Source organism: Haplochromis burtoni, unplaced genomic scaffold (assembly GCF_018398535.1).
Source record: "Haplochromis burtoni strain Fernald_Lab_line unplaced genomic scaffold, NCSU_Asbu1 Contig_152, whole genome shotgun sequence".
NCBI lineage: Eukaryota > Metazoa > Chordata > Actinopteri > Cichliformes > Cichlidae > Haplochromis > Haplochromis burtoni.
Window position 1 is genome coordinate 601,498 of NW_024582513.1, and position 21,872 is coordinate 623,369.

The 21,872-nt window shown below is 40.6% G+C and overlaps 3 protein-coding genes across 4 annotated transcripts in view; 1 reads left to right on the forward strand and 2 right to left on the reverse strand.

The window, feature by feature from the left end:
- The first annotated feature begins 10,409 nt into the window (after positions 1-10,409).
- Positions 10,410-16,451, forward strand: gng3 (guanine nucleotide binding protein (G protein), gamma 3). The gene is made up of 3 exons (XM_005931948.3): positions 10,410-10,674; positions 11,519-11,618; positions 14,916-16,451. The coding sequence occupies exons 2-3, from the start codon at positions 11,520-11,522 to the stop codon at positions 15,042-15,044; spliced, it is 228 nt and encodes a 75-aa protein (XP_005932010.1). The 5' UTR covers positions 10,410-10,674; position 11,519; the 3' UTR covers positions 15,045-16,451.
- Positions 16,452-16,504: 53 nt separating this feature from the next.
- banf1 (BAF nuclear assembly factor 1) lies at positions 16,505-19,645 on the reverse strand. Of its 2 annotated transcripts, none has more exons than XM_005931947.3 (3): positions 19,484-19,645; positions 18,537-18,696; positions 16,505-18,089 (listed from the first exon to the last, which is right to left on the reverse strand). In XM_005931947.3, the coding sequence occupies exons 2-3, from the start codon at positions 18,660-18,662 to the stop codon at positions 17,943-17,945; spliced, it is 273 nt and encodes a 90-aa protein (XP_005932009.1). In that variant the 5' UTR covers positions 18,663-18,696; positions 19,484-19,645; the 3' UTR covers positions 16,505-17,942. The 2 variants fall into 2 exon arrangements, with proteins under 2 accessions (XP_005932009.1, XP_005932008.1); XM_005931946.2 differs by having other exon boundaries at positions 18,537-18,676; positions 19,484-19,614.
- A 138-nt stretch (positions 19,646-19,783) lies between these two features.
- prdx5 (peroxiredoxin 5) overlaps positions 19,784-21,872 on the reverse strand; it is a 3,015-nt gene continuing 926 nt past the window's right edge. The window contains exons 2-6 of the mRNA XM_005931944.3: positions 21,176-21,310; positions 20,960-21,091; positions 20,767-20,805; positions 20,620-20,684; positions 19,784-20,115 (exon numbers count right to left, since the gene is read on the reverse strand). Coding sequence (XP_005932006.1) covers positions 20,010-20,115; positions 20,620-20,684; positions 20,767-20,805; positions 20,960-21,091; positions 21,176-21,310 — 477 coding nt within the window. The 3' untranslated portion in view covers positions 19,784-20,009. The remainder of the gene's footprint in view (positions 20,116-20,619; positions 20,685-20,766; positions 20,806-20,959; positions 21,092-21,175; positions 21,311-21,872) is intronic.

The window sequence follows — 21,872 nt, forward strand, 5'->3', positions numbered from 1 at the left end:
GGGGGGGGGGTCAACTCGCCGTATTCCTGTTTTTACCTCTCGCCTTTATTTCAGCTGGAGAAACATCAACCAAACGTGCAGTTCGCTCCTCCTGTCTCTCCAGCTCAGCTCGCAGTTAGGAGAAGGGGTAACGTTTGAAGAGGGCCTCTTACTATTGCTCCTTTTATACAGACTTTATATGCAAAGTGGCTGCCGAAGCAATTTCTTTGAATTCTACACTGTATGGACTTGCTGTGCAGTCGAGTCGTTGCTGACCTCAGATGTTTGTACTCGAGAGACAAATCGAAAGGAAGTTTCTCTTTAATTGTCATGAACTGAAGGGCCAGTGTCTCTGTGAGTGTCCGTATGTGCGTACAGTTTTTTCTTCTTTTTTTTTTTTTGTTCTCTTTTTTTGCACTTGAAAAGAGGAAAGTTGTTACTGTGTGTAAACCAGTGCATTGCTTATTTGTGGGAACTGGATTAACCTGGTTTGTATTTTACTGCTTCTTTTTAGATATTGTGTTACTCCCTGTACCAAATACTGAGTTTAAGGATATTGATTCATTGGTGTGATGATGATGATGATGATGATGATGATGGGGTAACTCAAGAGAAAAAGTAGACCACCCCGTTCCTAAAGGGGGTAAGAACTCTTCAGGTTTGCCTATCAGAGTAATGCTGTGCTGATTCGCTGTCCTTCTTCCTCCAGAGACCTAAAAAAAACCTCATGTTATCGAACCTGTGATGCTCTTCTGTGCCCCCCTTCCCACCCTTTTCATAATGGATTGTTAATCTTAAGCAAATGTAATATTTTCATATTGTAATAACTGGTCCTCGTATTTAGAAAACATTTTTACCTTCATGTACCGACTATACTCTTCATAATTCTTTGAGGTGCACTGTGACAAATACAATGCTGCTATATCACAAAGACTATTATTCTGCACGTCACATTTAGCCGATGCCAGAAGCTAAAGGTGACAGATACAAAGTGGGCTCGAATACAGAGGCCCTGCTTCCATTGTTTGAATTCAATCCAGGCTTCTTTGTGCTGCCTCGGTGCGGTGTATTAATCTCAAAGCGACTTTGTGCACAACTGTAGGATCTGTAGCTGTCCTGTTGGTCTTCCTTTACAAGCATGACTGGATGGAAAGAAAGAGTCAAATGTAGCAGTTTCTAAAAGCTCATCTCATTCCTGACAGTGGTTAAAAAGTCTGTGATGTCTTTTTCTGCAGATTAAATCTATTCCAAACACAGAAGAAACAATTTTTGGGTGAATTCTAATTAGCTGATTATTGCTAACCGATTTTGAACCATCGTGAGGTTTTTTTTCAGCAGGTGATGGTGCAGATGTGGAAGCAGTTCTGCTTCAGTGTTCTTTGCAAATAAGCCCACATTTTGACTTGTTTGAGAGGCAGTTGTTACGTAGCATTACTAGCAGAAGGTATGGAAGAAAATCCTGGCAGACAAAAACTGGGGGACAGCATCTAACAACCATTGGGGAATTTTGCAGCAGTTGCACCTACAGCCACTAAATTCAGTGGTTTCAGTTTTGTGTTGCCATTGTTGTAACAAGCACATTTTTATTAAATAGAGTCAAACTAACTACTGAATGAATTGCCATGAAATTACATTTTAAGTCTTCATCAGTAGATGACGAGTTATTAAAACATTGCTGCCTGTGAGCTTCAGCTGTGCTTTGATGTTCATCGCCAGCTAAACTTCATCATGCATGCTCACAGTAACAGTAGTTAGCACAGTGATCTTTAACTGTTTTTTATACACACATGTGAGTCCAGATGCGCTATCAATGCTAAGAAGTTGGCACCAGACATGCTGGCTCCAAAGCTACTGGACAGCTACTGATGGACTACCGATGTTAGTAATTATGAGAGAAGTAAACACAAGAAACGTACCAATGGTTTGCAGATGCAGCCCACAGATACTGTCTCCCATGATTTTCTTCAGATGGAAATCAGTAAAAGTCATCTACGTAAGACTTTGGAACATTTTATTCCCGAAATGTGGGCTTGTTCTCAGAAAGCCGAAATATCTCTGCACCAGCACTGGCTTCAGTACAGCGTCAGTGGTAAATGATAGCCCAAACCAGCACTGTTGTCATGGTGCAGTGCTGTTCTAGACATAATACGAACTTTTGGGGGGGGGGTGTTTTGTTTTTAAGTGCATTACAGAAATGTGGTATGCCTCAAAACAGAAGTGTATTGCGCATAAGGGGCAACCAATCTTCATAGTTTTAGCTGCTAGAGTTTCTGCGGATTTTTTTTTATCTCCATGAGATCAAGAACAAGTTGCCCAAAGTGATTTTTTGTTGGGTTTTTTTTGTTGTTTTATTTTGTTTATTGGTCGACAAGTTGAAGCCTGAGCTATAATAATGCCTAAGGAAAAAGTTCCTTCAACTGAAGAAAAACTCTTTACCTGACTTTCACATTCAGGCATTTTGCCTAAATATATTTAGACCTGGTTTCATTTCTATCTGTGTAAAACAGAATATATTCTTAGCATAAACATGCTTTGAGTCTTATAAACTCTGAGAATATTGAGTAGACCTCAGAAATAGTCCAAAACAATACATCCAAAAATTATAGTGTAGCACAAAATAATATGCAAAAAAAACTAGTGGTGTTATTCTTAAATATTCTTCAGAGAATCTGTAACTAGCAAATCAGCCAGTGTCAGCCTTCTGATATATATCTCTGATGTACACCGGCCTTCATTGAGGCTTCCGGGACCTGCCAGAGAGAAATGAAGTTTGGAAGCTTAAAGTTTTGAAATGTAAATGATGAAAAAAGTGATGTGGGTTCAAATTCTTATCCAGGCAGGAGTCTTGTGCAACACAAAAGCACACCAGCTGCAAATAAGGTTCTTTGTGGAAATGCTGTCTGGACAGTGGCTGCTAACAAACTCGTTCATTCATGTACTTTCTCTTCCATTTCTTACATGTTTGATTAGCAGCAGCTCTGATTACATGGGTTCCTGTGTTGGTGACATGACTGAAGATTTCCCATCAAGTGATTAAACTGCTGTCTTGTCTCTCTTTTGTTGGTTATAGCTGCATATGATAATGTTACCATAATAGCATCCCTAAAGTGTGTGGTGCAAAACCTGATGGCTGGATTGTGAAGTTGTTCTCCGTGTTTATTTCTAGTAACCACACTGGAACTGGCTCTTTTAATAAAGAAATTCTGAGAAATGATTATGTCTGGGAGTGTGTGTTGTACATTTAAAAAAAAAAAAAGAAAAAAAAACTGTAAACGCTCTGAGAACACAAACATCCAGTGCACTGTGATAGGCTGATGTGCGCCCTCTTGACCGATCACCAGCACTCTCTGAATGGAGTCAGTAGTGTCTGTTTGGAAAGTATTGAACGCTTAGGTTTCCGTCAATACAAATGACCAATTGCAATTGATGATTCTTATGATCACCCCACCCAGATCTGCTTTGCTCATCATTATATAAAACTGGTTTGGGATTCACAGCACTGCGATGGAGCACCCCGGGGCAGATCGATCAGAGACAGAGAGGTTAAAACCAACTCAGCATCTGCCTGGTAATAACCGCTTCAAATAAAAGCAATACTGCATCAACTATATGTAACTGTGGGAACCACATCACAATGAACCTTTTCCTTGTGCATCAGTCCATACTGAAATACAGTACCTTGCAAAATGTAGGCACCTAACATGTCTAGATCAATTTGTGAATTTTGTAGTCACAAATATCCATGAATTCATTTATTGAGGCTAGTCGCATGAAGTCACCTGACTTCCTGCACACATTGCTAGAACGTTGTCAGCCATATTGGATGTGACACAACCACCATTTCCTAGGGAAAAATATGTCTTCCCCAGCTGGTTGGCAGAGGTTTGGGACTGGACCAGTGATCACTTTGGTTGCTAGCCAGTTGCTATGGTTGCCTGTAACTTTTCATGTTTATCTGCAAATACTTGCTACTAACTATACTAACTACTATTTGGGCAGTAGAAAAACATAAATGGAGACTGTTCACCTTCAAAGTAAAAGTTGCAACTCAGCATTGCAGCTGACATGTTTCAAAAGTCACAACTTCTGCTTTGAAGGTGAACCTTGTGTTGCAGTTTTCATGGTTTCACGACAGATTGGAGAGTCCTGGACAGTGTTCGTAGACAAGTCTGTCACTTCACTGCAATTTGATTTATACAGCGCCAAATCAAAACACTAAACTCAAAGTGTTTTATCTTTTTAGGTAAGTACCCTACAATAATACAGAGAAAATCTCAAGCAAAAGTGAGAAGGAAAAACTCCCTTTTGACACAAAGAAATCTCGATCAGAATCAGGCGTGCATCTGCTGGAGAGGCATGCATCTGCTGCGACTGGTTCGGGGAGAGAGCAAAAGGAGAGAGCAGAGGGGTTCTGTTCAAACTATGACCATACAATGTGCTAGTGACCAAAGGAGCCACGAGGAGGTTTTTGCCAACCGGTTAGGGATTAAGCATGTTTCCATAGCAACGGGTGGTTGCCAGGGGGTCACCGACAAGATGTAGACCTGCATGACTGGTGCTTTAGCAGCTAGCTTCCCAGCAACCACTTGCAACCAGTCAGGAAATACACATATTTGCTTGCCAGATGGTTGCAGACCAGTCCCTAGGCCTCCACGAGTGATACATTATTCACTTGATCCTACATTGTCACTATAATTGTCAAACAAATGGTGGACAAGTTAACATTGCATGGTTAGGGGTGATGTGTATGCAAAGCCTCGGTATAATAATTTTTGTTTCCTGGAAGATGAATCCCAATGACTGGGGTAATTCCCTGGCTCTTTTTTTTAGCACTATCATAAGACTCATGAAGTATTGGTTGGTTATGTTGATATTTGGTGCATACATTCATATTTCTCTGTAGACATAAACTTTATCATTGAGCCTTTCATTCTCCATCTAATCAACTTAGCAGCCATCTTGGATTGAATCCATGTATTTACTTTGCAGTCTGTATCTAAGTGAATGGGGAGAGCCATAAATTGAGAGTTATATCCAGTAAAGCAAGAAAAAAAAGGTTTGGCAAAACGTTGCACCAAGTTAAGTTTTTTTCCCCATTAAGTTGTACTTGTACTACACGTGCACATGCATTGTTTCACATTACAGCTTTTAAAACCTTCCCATTTCAGCTGTTGATTGGACTACATGGGTGATAACTATCTTTCATGTTCAGAATTCTCCCATAAATTTCTATTCAGGATCCTTTGAGTGCCTTATCTAATGTCTTTGCTGCCACCTGCCAGCATTGTGAGCATGTTAGCAGTCTGATGTTGTACTGCCTAGCAAACACAGACAGTATAAAAGAAGCTCCCATGATGTATTGTGAAGCATTAAGCTGAATATTTTTGGTGTTACCATCTGTGTGTTTTCGAACCAGATATGACGAGCGAGGGGTGGATCTGACTGTGGCTCTAATAATGACCATGATTCACACAGTGATCTTCATGTTTTATTCAGTACGACCTGAAACCAGCGTGTGAGCCCATTAAACTTAAACTCCCAGAGAGCAGCCATTTGGCTTTTCTACCTATAAAACTCGGAGAGCAGCCAAATGGCTGGTAGGATTTTAGCTAAGCTTTAGCTTCAGCCAAGTGGAAGCTAGTTCATTCATATGTATATTAGGTTGTTACCTGGGAATTCTGGAGGGAGGGGAGTGGGGGTGTGTGATTGAGGGGTGGGGGAGCTGCTAAAAGCTGTGAACTTCCTTTTGTGTTTCATCTTGATGCATTCTCAATCATCCAGGGAAATAAATCTCCAAAAGTCACCAACTTGGAGTGTTTCAGTTTGCCATCTTAGGGAGAAATCAACACACATGGGTGTATGTCCTTTGTTGCTGAGATTTATTGATAAAAACAGTACAAAAAACCATGCAACACCTACTCTTTAGCGTATTATGTTGGAAGCGGTTTCGTGCCATAGTTCCAATTATCTGTGGGTTTCCCAGGTTTGCTGACCAGCAGTCATTTAGAGATGGAACCCTGTTAACCCCCCGCAAGATGACAATTGCAATAAATGCCATTAGTTCAGGGAGGTCCATGAACCAATGAACATGCTCCATGCACCACTCAGCAGGCCATTTGTAAATATGTGTACAAATGGTTGGTTTTTTGTACTGTTTTTATCAATAAATCTCAGCAACAAAGGACATACACCCATGTGTGTTGATTTCTCCCTAAGATGGCAAACTGAAACACTCCAAGTTGGTGACTTTTGGAGATTTATTTCCCTGGATGATTGAGAATGCATCAAGATGAAACACAAAAGGAAGTGCACAGCTTTTAGCAGCTCCCCCACCCCCTCAATCACACCCCCCCACTCCCCTCCCTCCAGAATTCCCAGGTAACAACCTAATATACATATGAATGACTAGCCAATTTAGCTTCCACTTGGCTGAAGCTAAAGCTTAGCTAAAAGCCTACCAGCCATTTGGCTGCTCTCCGGGTTTTATAGGTAGAAAGGTAGAAGCCTGGGGATGCTACTGTTATTAAGTCATCAGGAAAGCTTTTACTGAGGTTGTGGACCAAAGGAACCGAGAGCTGTTTTTCCATGGATTTCCAGAAAACTTATTGCAGTCAGAAGAGCCGTTTCCTCCTCCTCCTCCTTATACTTTCACATGCTCCCTTTAGGTCTCGTGTATCGTCTGCCTTGAAATCACCCTACGTCTAGCATCCTTTAACGTCACACCAACTCTCCATGTTTTCCTTCACAGCATCCATGAATCTTCTCCACTATACCTCCTCTGCACATGCCAAACCATCCCAGCCTTGCCTCCCTAACTTTGAAAGTCTTAACATCTTTTAACTCTGTCACCTCCAGCTCAGCTTGCTGTCTCTTGTTCAGTGTTACTGTCTCCAAACCAGACATCATAGCAGGTCCCACTATCGTCACGGAAACCTTTCCTCCCAGTCTTGCTGCCCTGGCGCTTATCTCCACTCACTCCACCCTGCCTTTACTCTCTTCTTCTCTCTTTTGCCTTGTCCTTTTCTTTGGATGGTTGACCCCAGGTTTCACTGTATCTGCTCCTTGCAGCTTTACTGTTACATCTGTCTCCTTCTCATTGGCACACATGTAATCTGTTGCGTTTCCACTGATGAATCTAAACCACTATGGTGAAAATGGTGACTGCTGTCTTTGAGGCGTCAGAATGTTCACATCGTTGCAGTTTACTCCAAAACGTATCAGAGAAAACCTCTATGTGATATTCAGGAAACTGGTTGTAGCGCATTCAAATATTACTCAATGGTGAATTTCCTGAATGTTTACATAGTGAAGCTTTTGTTGGACACATCTTTATCTCAGCTGCTTGCACATCTGTTGCCACCTTTAGTACAGTGTGTGGCGGTATGATGGCAACAATCTACTTGCTACAATTGCATCAGTCTCCTGAAACCAGCCTCCTATCAAAGTGTGGGCATTTTACAAGATAGCTCATCAACCAGTGATGTGTGATGACTCAGAGGCTATTGCAACGGATGCTTTAATGTGAAAATGTCCACACAGATTTTATTTAAAAGCGCCAGCTCTTTTTACAAGCTAGAAATCATCAGACATAAATGGTCCCACAGATAATGCATTAAGCATTTTGCTCTTCGATACGAGCATTTCACCGACTGTTGAGCTGACACACACCCAGCGTTTCAGCACCACGGCGGAATCAATGGCCCCAAATGGCTTAAAATGAAAGTCTTTTACCAACATTGTTTCAATATTTATTGACATCAACCTCGAGGCAGAGAAGTGCCCTGCGTGCTACATGCTTTCAGACAAAAGCAAGGCAGTGACTGGGTCACAAGAGTTTCTCTTGAAATTGCAGTGTGTTTGGGAGGAAAGTGATTATCCCTCTTTACTTATGCAGGGAGATAACAAGACAAGATCTTATCCTCGCTGCCATTTTTCTGCCTTGTTATTGAAAATGGTCCTAAATTTGTGTTTGCTAAAAATCATTTTCCTATCAGGTGCATAGAGTGAAGCTGCAGTAAAGACATAAGACTGGTTGTCTCTCAGCTTTGAGTCTCCAGATTCATAGGTCCCAGTGTGGCATGGCAGTAATTATGTTCAACTTAATTAAGCTTTGTTAATTATGTAAAAAGGAGTGTAATAAAAGGTCATTAAAGGCATCATTTAAAGGATGCAAAATGAAACACCGAGTTAACACCTGAAATTTTGCTAAACTGGATTTATGCACATTTTAAGTTGACCTTTCACCGAGCCACACCTCTATTTTCTCCTGCATTGTTTTCCCACTTACGCTTGACGCCATTTTTTTTTTCTTTTCATTAGTACGGCATCAGATAATTAGCTGACTTATCTGTTGGATGTGCACCCACACTAATTATAACAGAGAATAACCTGCAGAGATGAAAGAGGAGCTCTGGTAGACCATCTGGTGAGTGCTTTAGACACGGCTCCTGCAGTCATGTAGTGGTTTGTACCTGCTGTCGCTGTTTTTTCAGAGTTTGTGCCAGCACAAAAAAAACTATCATAGGGTTGAAACTGGTTCTCACAATACAAGTAATGTTACCAAATACCTGCTGGGTTCATTTCTCAGATGTGCTACCTGAAATGGGTCTGCTCAGCAGAAAAATACACGACAGAAAAATGACCTGAAAAGCAATGAACTTCTACAGCTTATATTGGTATATACTGTATTCTATACCATACATGTTAAGAATAAGAACATGAACTATTCCTCTAAGTCATATCACTACAATTATATCAAAACAATATGGTGTGATGTGTGGTTTATTACATATATAGTGCACAGCAGATGTGTTCAATCCAACATTATATGTAACGTATTCCTGTTTCCTGTGTTCTTTGTTAACGTTTTATCAGTTAGCATTAAATAGATTAGAAAAGAGCAGCAGTTATCATCATTATCGTGCTATAATTTTATAATTAGAAAGCCACTAATGACGACACATTTTTAGTGGCTTTCCTTTAGGTTTTGATGTTGCTTCTTGCTGCTGAGATTTGATTAAATTCTGCTGGCACCATCCAGCAGATGGAGTACTTGAACCTCAGTAGCAGCTTATCTTTTCACCTTCCACCATTGTACGCGCTGCAGCAGAGTAATCAACAGTAGAATAAGTCATGTCTGCACCATATACAGTACAATAGTTAGTTGAAATTAAATTTGTGATTGTCTTCCTCCACTCTCTCTCTCTCTCTATGCTTTCCCATCCACGCTCCACCATTACACTGTCTAATAAAGGGAAAAGGCACGAAAATTATTATTTAAGAAGAAAACAAATAAATGAGCTATGGCCTGTAACTGGAGCTCATTTATTGCTGGTGGTTATAGGTTATGCGGGAACCACTCACACCTTACCATGGCACAAATAATGTTCACTGACATGCACAGATGTCTCTTTCCTTCTCATTTTTAAAAAGAACAAATTATTTTTAATGAATTTCACTTTGATTTGGGCAACTTTACACCAAACACAAAGTTTAAATTCTGTTCTACTGTATTATTATTATTATTATTATTATTATTATTATTATTATTATTATTATTATTATTATTATTTCATACCAACGTTGCAACTTATGGCAAGCAAAACGGACAAACTAGCTGGAACGCGATACGCCCCTCAGTAACCAGAGACCATACAAATGAAAAGATTCCACAGTCGAAAAAGAGATGAGAAGGGCAGCAGCACAGCGCCATTAAAGCCAAGAAAACACTAGCATAGCAAAGATGGCGTCGGACTGCTTTTTCAAACTTCAACTCCGTGTTGTAGGTTTTCAGGCTGTCTACTCGAGTTTCTCTTAATATAATTAACTTTGCGCAATGGTCAGTATTCTATTACTTTATAGTCCAGTCTTCACTGTAGAGTTAAACACACAGAGTGGTGTTTTTTCTTCTTCTTGTACATAGCGACAGCCATAGCTGTTGTTGGCGGTGAGCTAACGGAGCTCTTAACTTCACAGCGTCTTTGGTCTAACGGCGTCGTAAAAATCTGGTTTCTGACAAAATCTACGTCCCTTCTGCCATTTTCTTTTTCTTTAACATTATAATATGTACAAATTGAGCCACTAATCTGAATTATCTGTAGCACATAATTATTTAAATGCTAGCCGACATCTCCCCAATTTAAAATGTGATGTAAACCATTGAGCCAGACTGCAGCAGTCCCCATAGCAACAGAGGAGAGGGTGGGCATCACAAATGGCACAGAGACGCATCATGATTCACACCAATGGAGCTCACGTCCCAAGCTGTGTATAGCATTTTAGCACTGAAAACTAATCCCAGACCACACAAACAGCCCTGCTCCATGTCAGAGATTGAAACCTGAGAGATTCCAGTTGGCCCCAATTTCCTCAGCACAAACGTGGTACAATCCACCCACATTAGAAAACCTTTACCAATGCTCCCCCCTCCCTCTGTCTGGCAGGTACCACTCACTGCTGAGGGGGTTATCCTATCCATCCACCGCAAATCTAGCCCTCGTTGTGGCAGAATTGCTGTGCATTGGACTGTACAGAGCAGGGTACCATCCAGGCTGTTGTCTGTGAGGGGTGGGGTCCGGCTACACTCATACCACCAACCATAAGCTGACAGAGGGACACCAGAGAGGCAGAAAAAGACAGGGGAAAAAAGAGAGAGAAGAGGGGGGAAGACTGCACCTGAAGAGGAATATAATACGGGTAAGGAGAAAGGGGGGGGGGGGTGGATGGAGGGAGAAGGAAAAAGACAATGGGGAAAGGTCCAGAATGGTTCAAATAGATTCGTTCCTTTGATGCTATGCTTTTTTTCCCCCTTTCCTTCCTGCTGACAGTCCATTTAATTTCAGTCCTTTTCCCATCTGTGACACGTTTTTCCCCATTTGTTATATGTGGGCATCATTTCGTGAATGGCTGCAGTGGTTATTTCATTCCACATTTGATATTTCTGTGCCTGTTCCCGTTCATAGTGGGAGAATCTGTGGGCTATAGTGAATGATGCTTACCATTTGGCCCAGTTTGTGTGTTGCCTTTGCATTTTTGAAAATATATGGGAATTTGATCCCATATCAGATATCAGATGACATAATGTGGCAGCTGTGCTGATTCTGTGACACAGTATTGACTGATATTTATAATATCTGGCTTCATGCTTGCCTTAAAGCCCAGCTTGCCTAAATACATAAATAATATAATGCAATTTTTGAGCACAGTTTTTTTTGTCTTAAGAGCTTTATATAATGTATTTGTCTAAAAACTGGTTCTCATGTGTATTCCATTTGATTAAGCAGCTGTTATTTAAAAATAATAATAAAAATCCTCTTAATAAACCTGTATAATGGCAATGAATAGTGCCACCATAGCTCACTGCAACCATATTTGTATTTCTAATATTTTTCATGGCTCTAAAAATCCATTCAAAGTGAAGGATGCATGCAACACAAAAACAGTAAGATGATCAATTATTTTTTCATTTCAGTCAAACAAATGCACAAATCTACTGAATGCTTTTCCTGTCTCTTCTATACGTCGCCGTGTTTGTGGCTAGGATGAAAGGAGACACCCCAGTGAACAGCACCATGAGTGTCGGCCAAGCCAGGAAGCTGGTGGAGCAACTGAAGATCGAGGCTAGTTTCTGCAGGATAAAGGTGAGGCGCACGTATTTATCGTGAAGTTTGGTCCAAAACAGCACAAACGAAAGTTTTCTGCTTTAAAAAAATCAAGAAAGGAATTCTTTGATATGTTGTGATAAGTCAGTTCTGTCAGTCAGATGCTAATAATTGTGCCGCACAAACTAAATGCAAGTTTGGTTTGAAGATTTTGTTGTAAGCGATGATGGGTAGGCAGTGATGACCTTCTCAAACGTACTTTAAGTGAAGGCTTCCCACTGGAGGCTTTCCAAATGGTGTTTGGCTTGCATGATGTTCCTAATTGCATCAAAGCCACCTTGCAGAGGCACGTTGCCTCTTTGTAAGAAATAATCCACGGGCGTTAAAATGAGCAGGAGGCAAACTTGTCTCATGCTACCATGAGAGCAAAGTTTTAGAGATAAGCTTTATCTGCTGGCACCTCTGGCCAATAATCAGAACCTGAAGCAGAATGTTTGTCTTCACAGAGGTCCAGCACTCTTTCAAAACCTTTGAAACATCTGGCTGTTCAATGTAAAGGTTGAAATTGTTGTTAGAGAGAGATCCACATAAGGAGCACAAGAGCTAAATAATAATTCAGTTAACGTTCAGTTACTTTTATGTTTGCACATTTCATGCTCATATTTAGATTTTATTAAGAAAACTATCCATTCATACATACAAACATCATTTCACGGTCAATCAAAGCAATTTTGAGTCAAGTAAGAACATATTGAATTTTAATTGTTGTTGATGTTTTTGGTGTTACTATGTTTTATCTTCTTTATATAATCTACAGTAGTATGTCCATACAGACACATTCAAAATATTATCTACTCTGTGTGTGTGTGTGTGTGTGTGTGTCGTTAAGTGAGTGAGTGGGGGGGGTAAGTGGGGTATTTTTTTGGGAAATACCAGCCATTGTTAAAACTATAAGCCAGTACAGTAGCGGGGCTTGTGAGGGTCCTACAAAGATTTCATGTTCTGACTGTTCCACAGTGTACCTGTGAAAATACAAATGAGAAAGAGCAGAGGCCAAAATAATGCTCATGCATATAAACGATCACAGCAAAGATAACAAACATACAGTGGGGCAAAAAAGTATTTAGTCAGCCACCGATTGTGCAAGTTCCCCCACCTAAAATGATGACAGAGGTCAGTAATTTGCACCAGAGGTACACTTCAACTGTGAGAGACAGAATGTGAAAAAAAAAATCCATGAATCCACATGGTAGGATTTGTAAAGAATTTATTCGTAAATCAGGGTGGAAAATAAGTATTTGGTCAATAACAAAAATACAACTCAATACTTTGTAACATAACCTTTGTTGGCAATAACAGAGGTCAAACGTTTACTATAGGTCTTTACCAGGTTTGCACACACAGTAGCTGGTATTTTGGCCCATTCCTCCATGCAGATCTTCTCGAGAGCAGTGATGTTTTGGGGCTGTCGCCGAGCAACACGGACTTTCAACTCCCGCCACAGATTTTCTATGGGGTTGAGGTCTGGAGACTGGCTAGGCCACTCCAGGACTTTCAAATGCTTCTTACGGAGCCACTCCTTTGTTGCCCGGGCGGTGTGTTTTGGATCATTGTCATGTTGGAAGACCCAGCCTCGTTTCATCTTCAAAGTTCTCACTGATGGAAGGAGGTTTTGGCTCAAAATCTCACGATACATGGCCCCATTCATTCTGTCCTTAACACGGATCAGTCGTCCTGTCCCCTTGGCAGAAAAACAGCCCCATAGCATGATGTTTCCACCCCCATGCTTCACAGTAGGTATGGTGTTCTTGGGATGCAACTCAGTATTCTTCTTCCTCCAAACACGACGAGTTGAGTTTATACCAAAAAGTTCTACTTTGGTTTCATCTGACCACATGACATCCTCCCAATCCTCTGCTGTATCATCCATGTGCTCTCTGGCAAACTTCAGACGGGCCTGGACATGCACTGGCTTCAGCAGCGGAACACGTCTGGCACTGCGGGATTTGATTCCCTGCCGTTGTAGTGTGTTACTGATGGTGACCTTTGTTACTTTGGTCCCAGCTCTCTGCAGGTCATTCACCAGGTCCCCCCGTGTGGTTCTGGGATCTTTGCTCACCGTTCTCATGATCATTTTGACCCCACGGGATGAGATCTTGCATGGAGCCCCAGATCGAGGGAGATTATCAGTGGTCTTGTATGTCTTCCATTTTCTGATGATTGCTCCCACAGTTGATTTTTTCACACCAAGCTGCTTGCCTATTGTAGATTCACTCTTCCCAGTCTGGTGCAGGTCTACAATACTTTTCCTGGTGTCCTTCGAAAGCTCTTTGGTCTTGGCCATGGCGGAGTTTGGAGTCTGACTGTTTGAGGCTGTGGACAGGTGTCTTTTATACAGATGATGAGTTCAAACAGGTGCCATTCATACAGGTAACGAGTGGGGGACAGAAAAGCTTCTTACAGAAGACGTTACAGGTCTGTGAGAGCCAGAGATTTTCCTTGTTTGAGGTGACCAAATACTTATTTTCCACCCTAATTTACGAATAAATTCTTTACAAATCCTACCATGTGAATTCATGGATTTTTTTCACATTCTGTCTCTCACAGTTGAAGTGTACCTCTGGTGCAAATTACTGACCTCTGTCATCATTTTAAGTGGGGGAACTTGCACAATCGGTGGCTGACTAAATACTTTTTTGCCCCACTGTAACTCAAAACAACAAGGATGAGGGTCTGAAACATCCATCAATCCTCCCATCCGTTTACTTATGTTTATCCACTTCAGGCTCATGGTGAGGCTGGAGCCTGTCCCAGCTACCATGGAGCAAAAGGTGAAGTGGACCCCGCACAGGTCACCAGTCTGTCGCAGCTCTAACACTGACAACCATTCCCAGCCACTCCTATGGCCATTTTAGAATAACCAATCTAACACACACAGATCATGCAAACTCCACGCAGAAGGCTGGCTGGTGGATTCAAATCGAGGATTTTCTGTCTGCAATGCCACTATACCACCCGGGTTAAAAGCAGCATGCAAAAAAATCAATAACTGTCGCTATTAAAGCACCTTGAGATGACTCCTATAACAGCAAGAGGCATCTCAAGGTGCTTTAAATTCATTTAATATTAATCACACAGTATTATAAGCAAGGATTTGGCGACTGTGGGGAGGAAGTCACTAAGTTCCTGATTTTACAGGGAAATTACCTGCAAATCACCAGGATCAGGGAGGGGCAGCCAGCTCCCTACTGTGACCACTCGGAGGCGGGATGAGGGGAAAGTGTAAAGGGGAAAAATGTAATTAAATGCTCTAAACCCCATCGTCTCCACCTCCAGGTATCAAAGGCAGCAGCCGACCTGATGGCATACTGCGACGCACACGCCTGCGACGACCCCCTGATCACCCCCGTGCCCACCTCAGAGAACCCCTTCAGGGAGAAGAAGTTCTTCTGCGCTTTGCTTTGAGACAAATCAGGGATTGTTGTGATGAAAAAGTACAACTGTACAGTATGTACATCTATGTACAGTGTGTACATGTACTTCCAATCTGAATAAGACATTAATGTACTATAGTAACGTTGCATAAAAGCTGCCGATGTACAGTACATAACCAACTACAAAATGTCTTGAACTAAATTCTTAAACTGCGAACATCTGTCTCAATGTTAGAGGAGGGCAAAGAAGAATAATTTAACATTTAATCAATAAAGAGTTAGAAAAATCACAAAGTTGCTAAAAGTCTCAAGGGAAGGGGAAAAAACAAAGAGCGTTCATCTGAAAGGAAACACATGCATCTCATGCTCAAATAGGTTACAAGTAACTGCCAGAAGGGACAACATGATCACCAAGTATCTTATTTCTCCACCAGTCACAGGCAACAGATTCATATTGAAACTGGGAACCTAAATTACATTAGGTCTCGGCATTATGGAGGACATGTCTCAGCTCTCCCCATTTAAATTCCCCATAAATGAGAAGACTAATGCCGCGTAATCAAACACATTTTCATTCTTTGTCTACTCGTAGGCAGAGGTCATAACATGTATGCTCCTCTCACAAGTAGCAGCATTTTTTTTCTAATCTAATCTATTGTTGACCTTCGTCATTCACTGTTTAGCCCTGTCTTGGCAGTTACTTGTTTACAACTGGACACATGCAATTGATTTGGGGGGTTTTGGGGGTGGGGGAGGGTATTAAGATTTTAGCCTCTTCTTTTTTTGCTCATTTCTATACTATTGCCGTAGTGTGGATGTGGACGTGTGTGTATGCATAGGTGCTACTGTGAAACTTGAGCAACAATTCTGTGCATCGGATCACTGTCAAATTGAGATTTTGTAGTTAAATAGCACACACACACAAACCCAAACACATTCCAGGAGTTATGGACTTTCAACATCTAATCTAAGCCACTGAAGTAAGATCATCTAATCGGTTATTCTGAGCCTGTCATAATAATAATTTTCTAATTCTTTAAGACATGAAAATAAAAACAAGTAAATGAAGCAGTCTTAATGTACTTTTAAGGACAAGTGTGCATCATTGTTATTTTAAATGATCAGAGGATCTCCAGAGCAGGGGTTCTTAGTGGTTTCCAGAAAAGTCATGGATCAACCAGTGTCACTTTCTCCATCTAAAGTACTGTCAGCTGTTAAGTTTCAACACCACTTTCATAAAAGGAAACGAAAAACTGCTCTTCTCGTGTCCGTGACCTGGAACTTTTGGAAACGCCTCCCTCCTGCTTTGGAGCATTCAAAAAGAAAAAAAAAAAATGAGTGACATATTTTCATCATGTTGCAAATATCTGGAGCTTTGGCAGAAAAAAGGGTAACCATGGAAACGAAGCACTGAAATAAAGCCTCCTGTCATCAAACATTTTCTGTCTCTTGGGGTGTTCTCTGATAAAATGCACAGAAAAAAAAAACATGTTCAAATGTGATACTTGCTTTTTATTGTTTTATAATAAAAGCAATAGAAAAGCTGAAACCTTTTCACAGTCAAATGCAAACACGTGGGCCTGCGTTATAACAGAGCTGCTACACACTGGTTACATCTTCATACAGCTTGATAACTGGTGGTGGGTTTCAGCATTTGAACGGAAGATTAGGGAATACAGTGTGAACATGCAGTGTTGTGGACTTTATACTTCTTTAGACCAAGTTAAATGTTTAAAGTAACATGCATTAAGGCATCTCATGTCTAGAAATTCAAAGACAGTACATAGCTCAGCTATGAAGACCTGACCTAAATATCAGGCTCACTGTTGTAACAAAATGCACACAGTGTAGGATTTTCATTTAAAGCCACTTAAACCAATAAAGGATATTTTATTTGTAAGTCACATGACAGTGGATTAAGAGGGTTTCTCCGCTCTTACTCAGCTTGTAAGTTGCAGAAAGAAAAGACAGCCTACTACTTTTAACCTACTTTAATTAGCTGCTAACATGGTTTTGCTAGATCCATCACTGTGGGTTTGGATCAGGATGGCTGCTGTCTGACGCTCACCAACTCGTAACTTTGCTTTCACGACCTCCACAAAAGGTTTGCATTTTTTTACTAGCAGCACAACTAGCTGTGATATCGAGCTTTCTAACAAACACAATATCTAAGTTACCAGCAATAGAGACACTTTTATTATTGAAAGTATTGTTTTGTTACATTGGCATCTTTATTTATATACATTTCAATCTTCAAGTCCAAACAAGCTCAGAGTAGACTAGATGTAGGACTGTGGTGTGTCTTCATTTGCAAGACACAAAGTTAAAACACTTCACATACATATATCTATATAAATCTCTAAATACCAGTGTCAGTTGAATCTTTTTTTAGGTTTAGTTTTCAGGTTTCACATTAAATTATCCAAATCTTCTGCCAAACAGACAATCCTTATCAAGAAATCGTTGAAGCAGTGCTGGTGGAATTACAGTACATGAAACTGTGATATGATGTGCTACTTAAAAAAAAATGGACAACTCATATCAAACCTTCCAGTAGCATTTAAAAACAAGCAAATGGTGCAAGCAGCCCAAAAGCATCAGGTGACTACAGGTGTTAGTGTAGATTGTACAGGTAAACCATCACATTAAATAGAAAGAAATGTGCTGAAATAAATGAAAACAAATCGTGAAGTTAAAGAGTTTACCTCTAAAACTGCCATAATGAGCTTAAAATGGTAACTTCTTAACGCACTGTCAACAATGAACACACTAGAAATTTACATTTTTTTAAATTTTGAACAGAAAGTACACATAATATTCCAATAGTTGGGCCACATGGATATTATAAGCAGGGGCTGAATTAAAAGAAAATCTGAAGAGGTAATGTACAGCTTGGACTTCAGAAGTACAAAAACAAATGACTGAATGTTTATAGGAAGGCATCGCACCATTCCTTAAGACAGCCATAGCAGTCACCTTGTTGTTTGACATTTGCTCCGCAAGTGTCCTTCAGCCAATCTCGGAAAAGCTCCTCGTCTTTCTTTAGCACTAGAAACTGTCCGAGGACGACATATGCCTGTGGAAGTGGATGTGAAGACACAACACAAGAATGTAATTAAGACCGATGGGCGAGTATCTAAGAATGAGCCACATCTGTTCTGATAACGAGCAGATCCGGTTTTTAATTGAACCTGAAAAACTGCACAGATGAGTATTTGTTTGGGTGTGTTTGATCAAATTCATAGCTCATTTGACAAGAGAACAACTCTTCTGCGACAACAAACGTTTACAGATGTCCAGAAGAAAAACTGCAGATTGTTTTTCTTTACATCACAACTTTAGTTGTGCTAGTTTTCCAAAAATAAGAACTAATCTGTTAAGCTTGCGTCAGCTGTGATATACTGCTGCTGTAAATTAAGATTATTTCAATATTATTCAAAGCAATCAATACCTACTAGGTAAAATAACTTAAAATTACTGTGTGAATAAACACACTGCAGAAGCTAATCAAAAACCAAGTCACCTTGTCAAAACCCTTATCCTCCAGTCTTTTGCCAAGGACTTCTCCAATGCCTGCCAGAGCCATCACTGGCTTCTCTCCCATGGGCTCGGCCACGAAGTCTTTATGTTTTTGGGATGTCGATGACATGGTCTCTTTGGAGTCTGTCAAATAATAGCAGGTGCTAAACGGTAATATAAACAGATCTGACAAGTGAAAACAATACTTACCCAATTTCGTGAAAAGAAAGAATATTTCGTAAAATTGCAAATCTAATTTTACTTATATTTTTATCAGTAACTGATAGACGGCACAGAAACTTCTTTAGACAGTAGTTGAACATGATATGGTTTAATGTTTGGCTACTCATGTCAACTCTAGTTATGAACCAAGCCTACAGTGCGAACATATCAACAAGTGCCGTATCTTTCTCTACAGCAATGACTTATTTTATGGAGCTCTGAGTGCTAATGCTAATATATTTAACATCTGGGGTTACCAACTGATCGTTATTACAGAGTAGCATCTAGTCAGACTCACCAAACACAACTACACCCGTGAAATATTTCGCCTGATTGCTTAACGTAAGTGCAGTACAAGCAGTTGAATTGCGCGCGCAACACATTTCAATGCTAAGCGTTTTAGCACACCGAGCTAAAGTTCACTAGCTTCCAGTTTATATTACTGCTTTTTTTCCTACATAGCCGCAGCTTCTTGGCGGGAGATATGTCTATCTCAAAGCCAGGGCTTGCTCCTAAAATAATCACAGACTATCAAGTTAATGCTGTAAAGCTAGAAATCAGGGGCTCATATTTTAGGCGCCTACAAATTAGCCTAACTTGAGCTAATGAAGCTTTAACGCTACTAATCTAATTTTTATTTTCCTATGAGGTTCATTTACAAATAACCTCTTCCTTTGGGGCACGTCTGCGTTTATCACAACAAAAACCCACAGCTGCGTATCAACTTACCCGTTAGTCTCCCGTCCAAGCTTGATATTAACGTAGTTAGCTGAAAAGCTACGTGCTTTCGATTTCTGTATAAGCACCGGCGACCACAATGCAATGCGCAGGCTCTCTGCGGCTTCAGGTCAAAAATCGCGTGACGTCATTTCCCCCTGATTTTGACCTCTAGGGCATAACCAACTTTTAATGAGGTATTTCGATTATCACGTTTATCATAAATTATAATACGCACGTCTTCATTTTTGCCTGTCACACGTTGCTGAGGTGGCAGACACTTTGTAATAAACAGGCAAAGAAAACAGTGTATATTGCTTTCAGTGTGCATTTTATTAACTAGGGAGTAACAGTATACACAGACTGATGCACCGTCCTTAGGATTGGCTTTCATGTCATGGTTGTGCGCATTAATCATCTTCTAACTCAGCTTCTGACACCAGCATGGCATTTGCATCAGTCTTTGGGTTGAGGAGGCGAAAGCTTAAGTAGGTTTATAACTGCAACTTTCACAGTAGCTCGGGGTGTGCGGCTTCTTTTATTCAGCTGACAAAATGCTGGAAGCCAGGCTGCAGGTCAGCCCGGTGCCATCTGGCTCCACATTGAGCTTCTTTACAACTCCGTCTTCCACCAACATAGAATATCTGAAACAACATGAAATACACACTCCAATCTACTTTAGGTAAGACCAACAGAACAAATAACAGTTATGTTGTGTGCAGTTTGTCTTTAATCAGTATGGACAGAATTAAGATTGAAAAATCAGTAGAAACTTCACAAACACTGCAGTTATCTGCAACCTTTGCACAATGAATCAATTGCAGTGGTGGAGGTGCAAAAGCAGGTAATGTGCAAAAGGCCGTATGTAAAAGCATTTCCACTCACTCGCTGCTCCACTCTTAAGTGAGCAGTAAAGTGATTCTGGACAGCTATAAAGTCAACATACTGTGTCATCCATACTGTGTCATCATAAGTGTACTATTGTGTAGTGACACTGTTAGCACACAGAACTGCACAGAAAGTACTTATTATGTTCAAGGCAGGAATGATTGTGGGAACGATTGTGGGGATATAGTGCATAAACTTTCTTACTGTGCAAACTTGTTATTAATAAAATTCAGGAATTTAAGACAAACAAAAAAGGTTACCTCTTGGATCGCTTATTCCCAAGTACCTGCACGATTTGATCACTGTCAAGTAACAGGTCAACTGCCTAAGGCAAAGAAAGATGAATTAATAGTCAGTCACTAAAGCTTCAAGTAGAGCTGGAATATAAAGTAGATATTGGTTTTTACCTTTGTGAATGCTCCAGTGGGATCAGCCAGCATCCGCACCTGCAGATGAAAAGTGGCCATAAGCTCAGCATTACTGCATCCTTAAAGTTCATTTTGGCCATTTCCCAGGTCTTTGTCCAAGACTAACATGTCACAGAGCTCTCTAATGGTTCAGAAAAGCCATCTAAATGCAGGTTGTTCAGTTGTACTCTACCTTTCCATCAGCTCCATGCTCTTTTCCCCATGCAGCCATGACAAACGCATCGTTGACAGAGATACATGCTATTTCCTGTATACCTTTATTCTTCAGTTCTGCAGCCTGCTCTACAAAACCTGGGAGGTGAGTCTGAAAACAAAAAAAATAAATAAATAATTAATAAGGTCAGCTGATTATCAATGTGCACAGGCACTGTTAACAGTGTGGACTCACTTTGGAACAGCCAGGTGTAAATGCTCCAGGTACAGCGAAGAGGACTCCTTTCTTCCCCTTAAACAGTTGATCCATAGCCACCTTATTCCCTGGCTCCCCCTCCTGGACCTCCACTGCAGGAAGATGTTCATCCACCTGATGAGAGGCGAGATGACAATACAGAACAATGGTGACCTACATTTCACATTACTGACGTGAGCAATACTAATGTGCATGTCTCTGGAGGACATTGCATGCACTGCTATTTGTGTTACGTTTAGCCTGCACTTGCACAGAAGTGCTGCAGGATGACACAGTGGAGGGAGAGGGGTTTTTCTCTACGTACGTACGAACGATAGATACAAAAACACACCCATCTAATATTCAGCTTCCTATTTATTAATAAACAAGGCTTGCAGGATCTTGCACGGCCACTGGGGGGCGACAAATCATACAATTAGAACCCATCTGTTCTCTGATTGGATTGTTAAATTTGTGACTGACATGACATTGACCAAATAGGTTCAAAATTCGTACTTGTAACTTGAAACTTGAGTGCAGAGTTTCACACGTATTTTTTGGCTAAGTCCACAAACAAATCTTTTTTTACGCACACACAAATTCTTGTTACACATACAAATCCTGAGTTTCAAGTACAAAACTGATTTACAAGTACAAAACTGATTTACAAGTACAAAACTGATTTACAAGTACAAAA

Bases quoted from the DNA above. Each gene is read 5' to 3' on its own strand.
- banf1 (XM_005931947.3), bottom strand. From the start codon at position 18,662: ATGTCATCGACATCCCAAAAACATAAAGACTTCGTGGCCGAGCCCATG. The intron at 18,090-18,536 runs GTGACTTGGTTT...CCACTTCCACAG, and splicing joins AGGATAAGGGTTTTGACAAG to GCATATGTCGTCCTCGGACA.
- gng3 (XM_005931948.3), top strand. From the start codon at position 11,520: ATGAAAGGAGACACCCCAGTGAACAGCACCATGAGTGTCGGCCAAGCC. The intron at 11,619-14,915 runs GTGAGGCGCACG...CTCCACCTCCAG, and splicing joins CTAGTTTCTGCAGGATAAAG to GTATCAAAGGCAGCAGCCGA.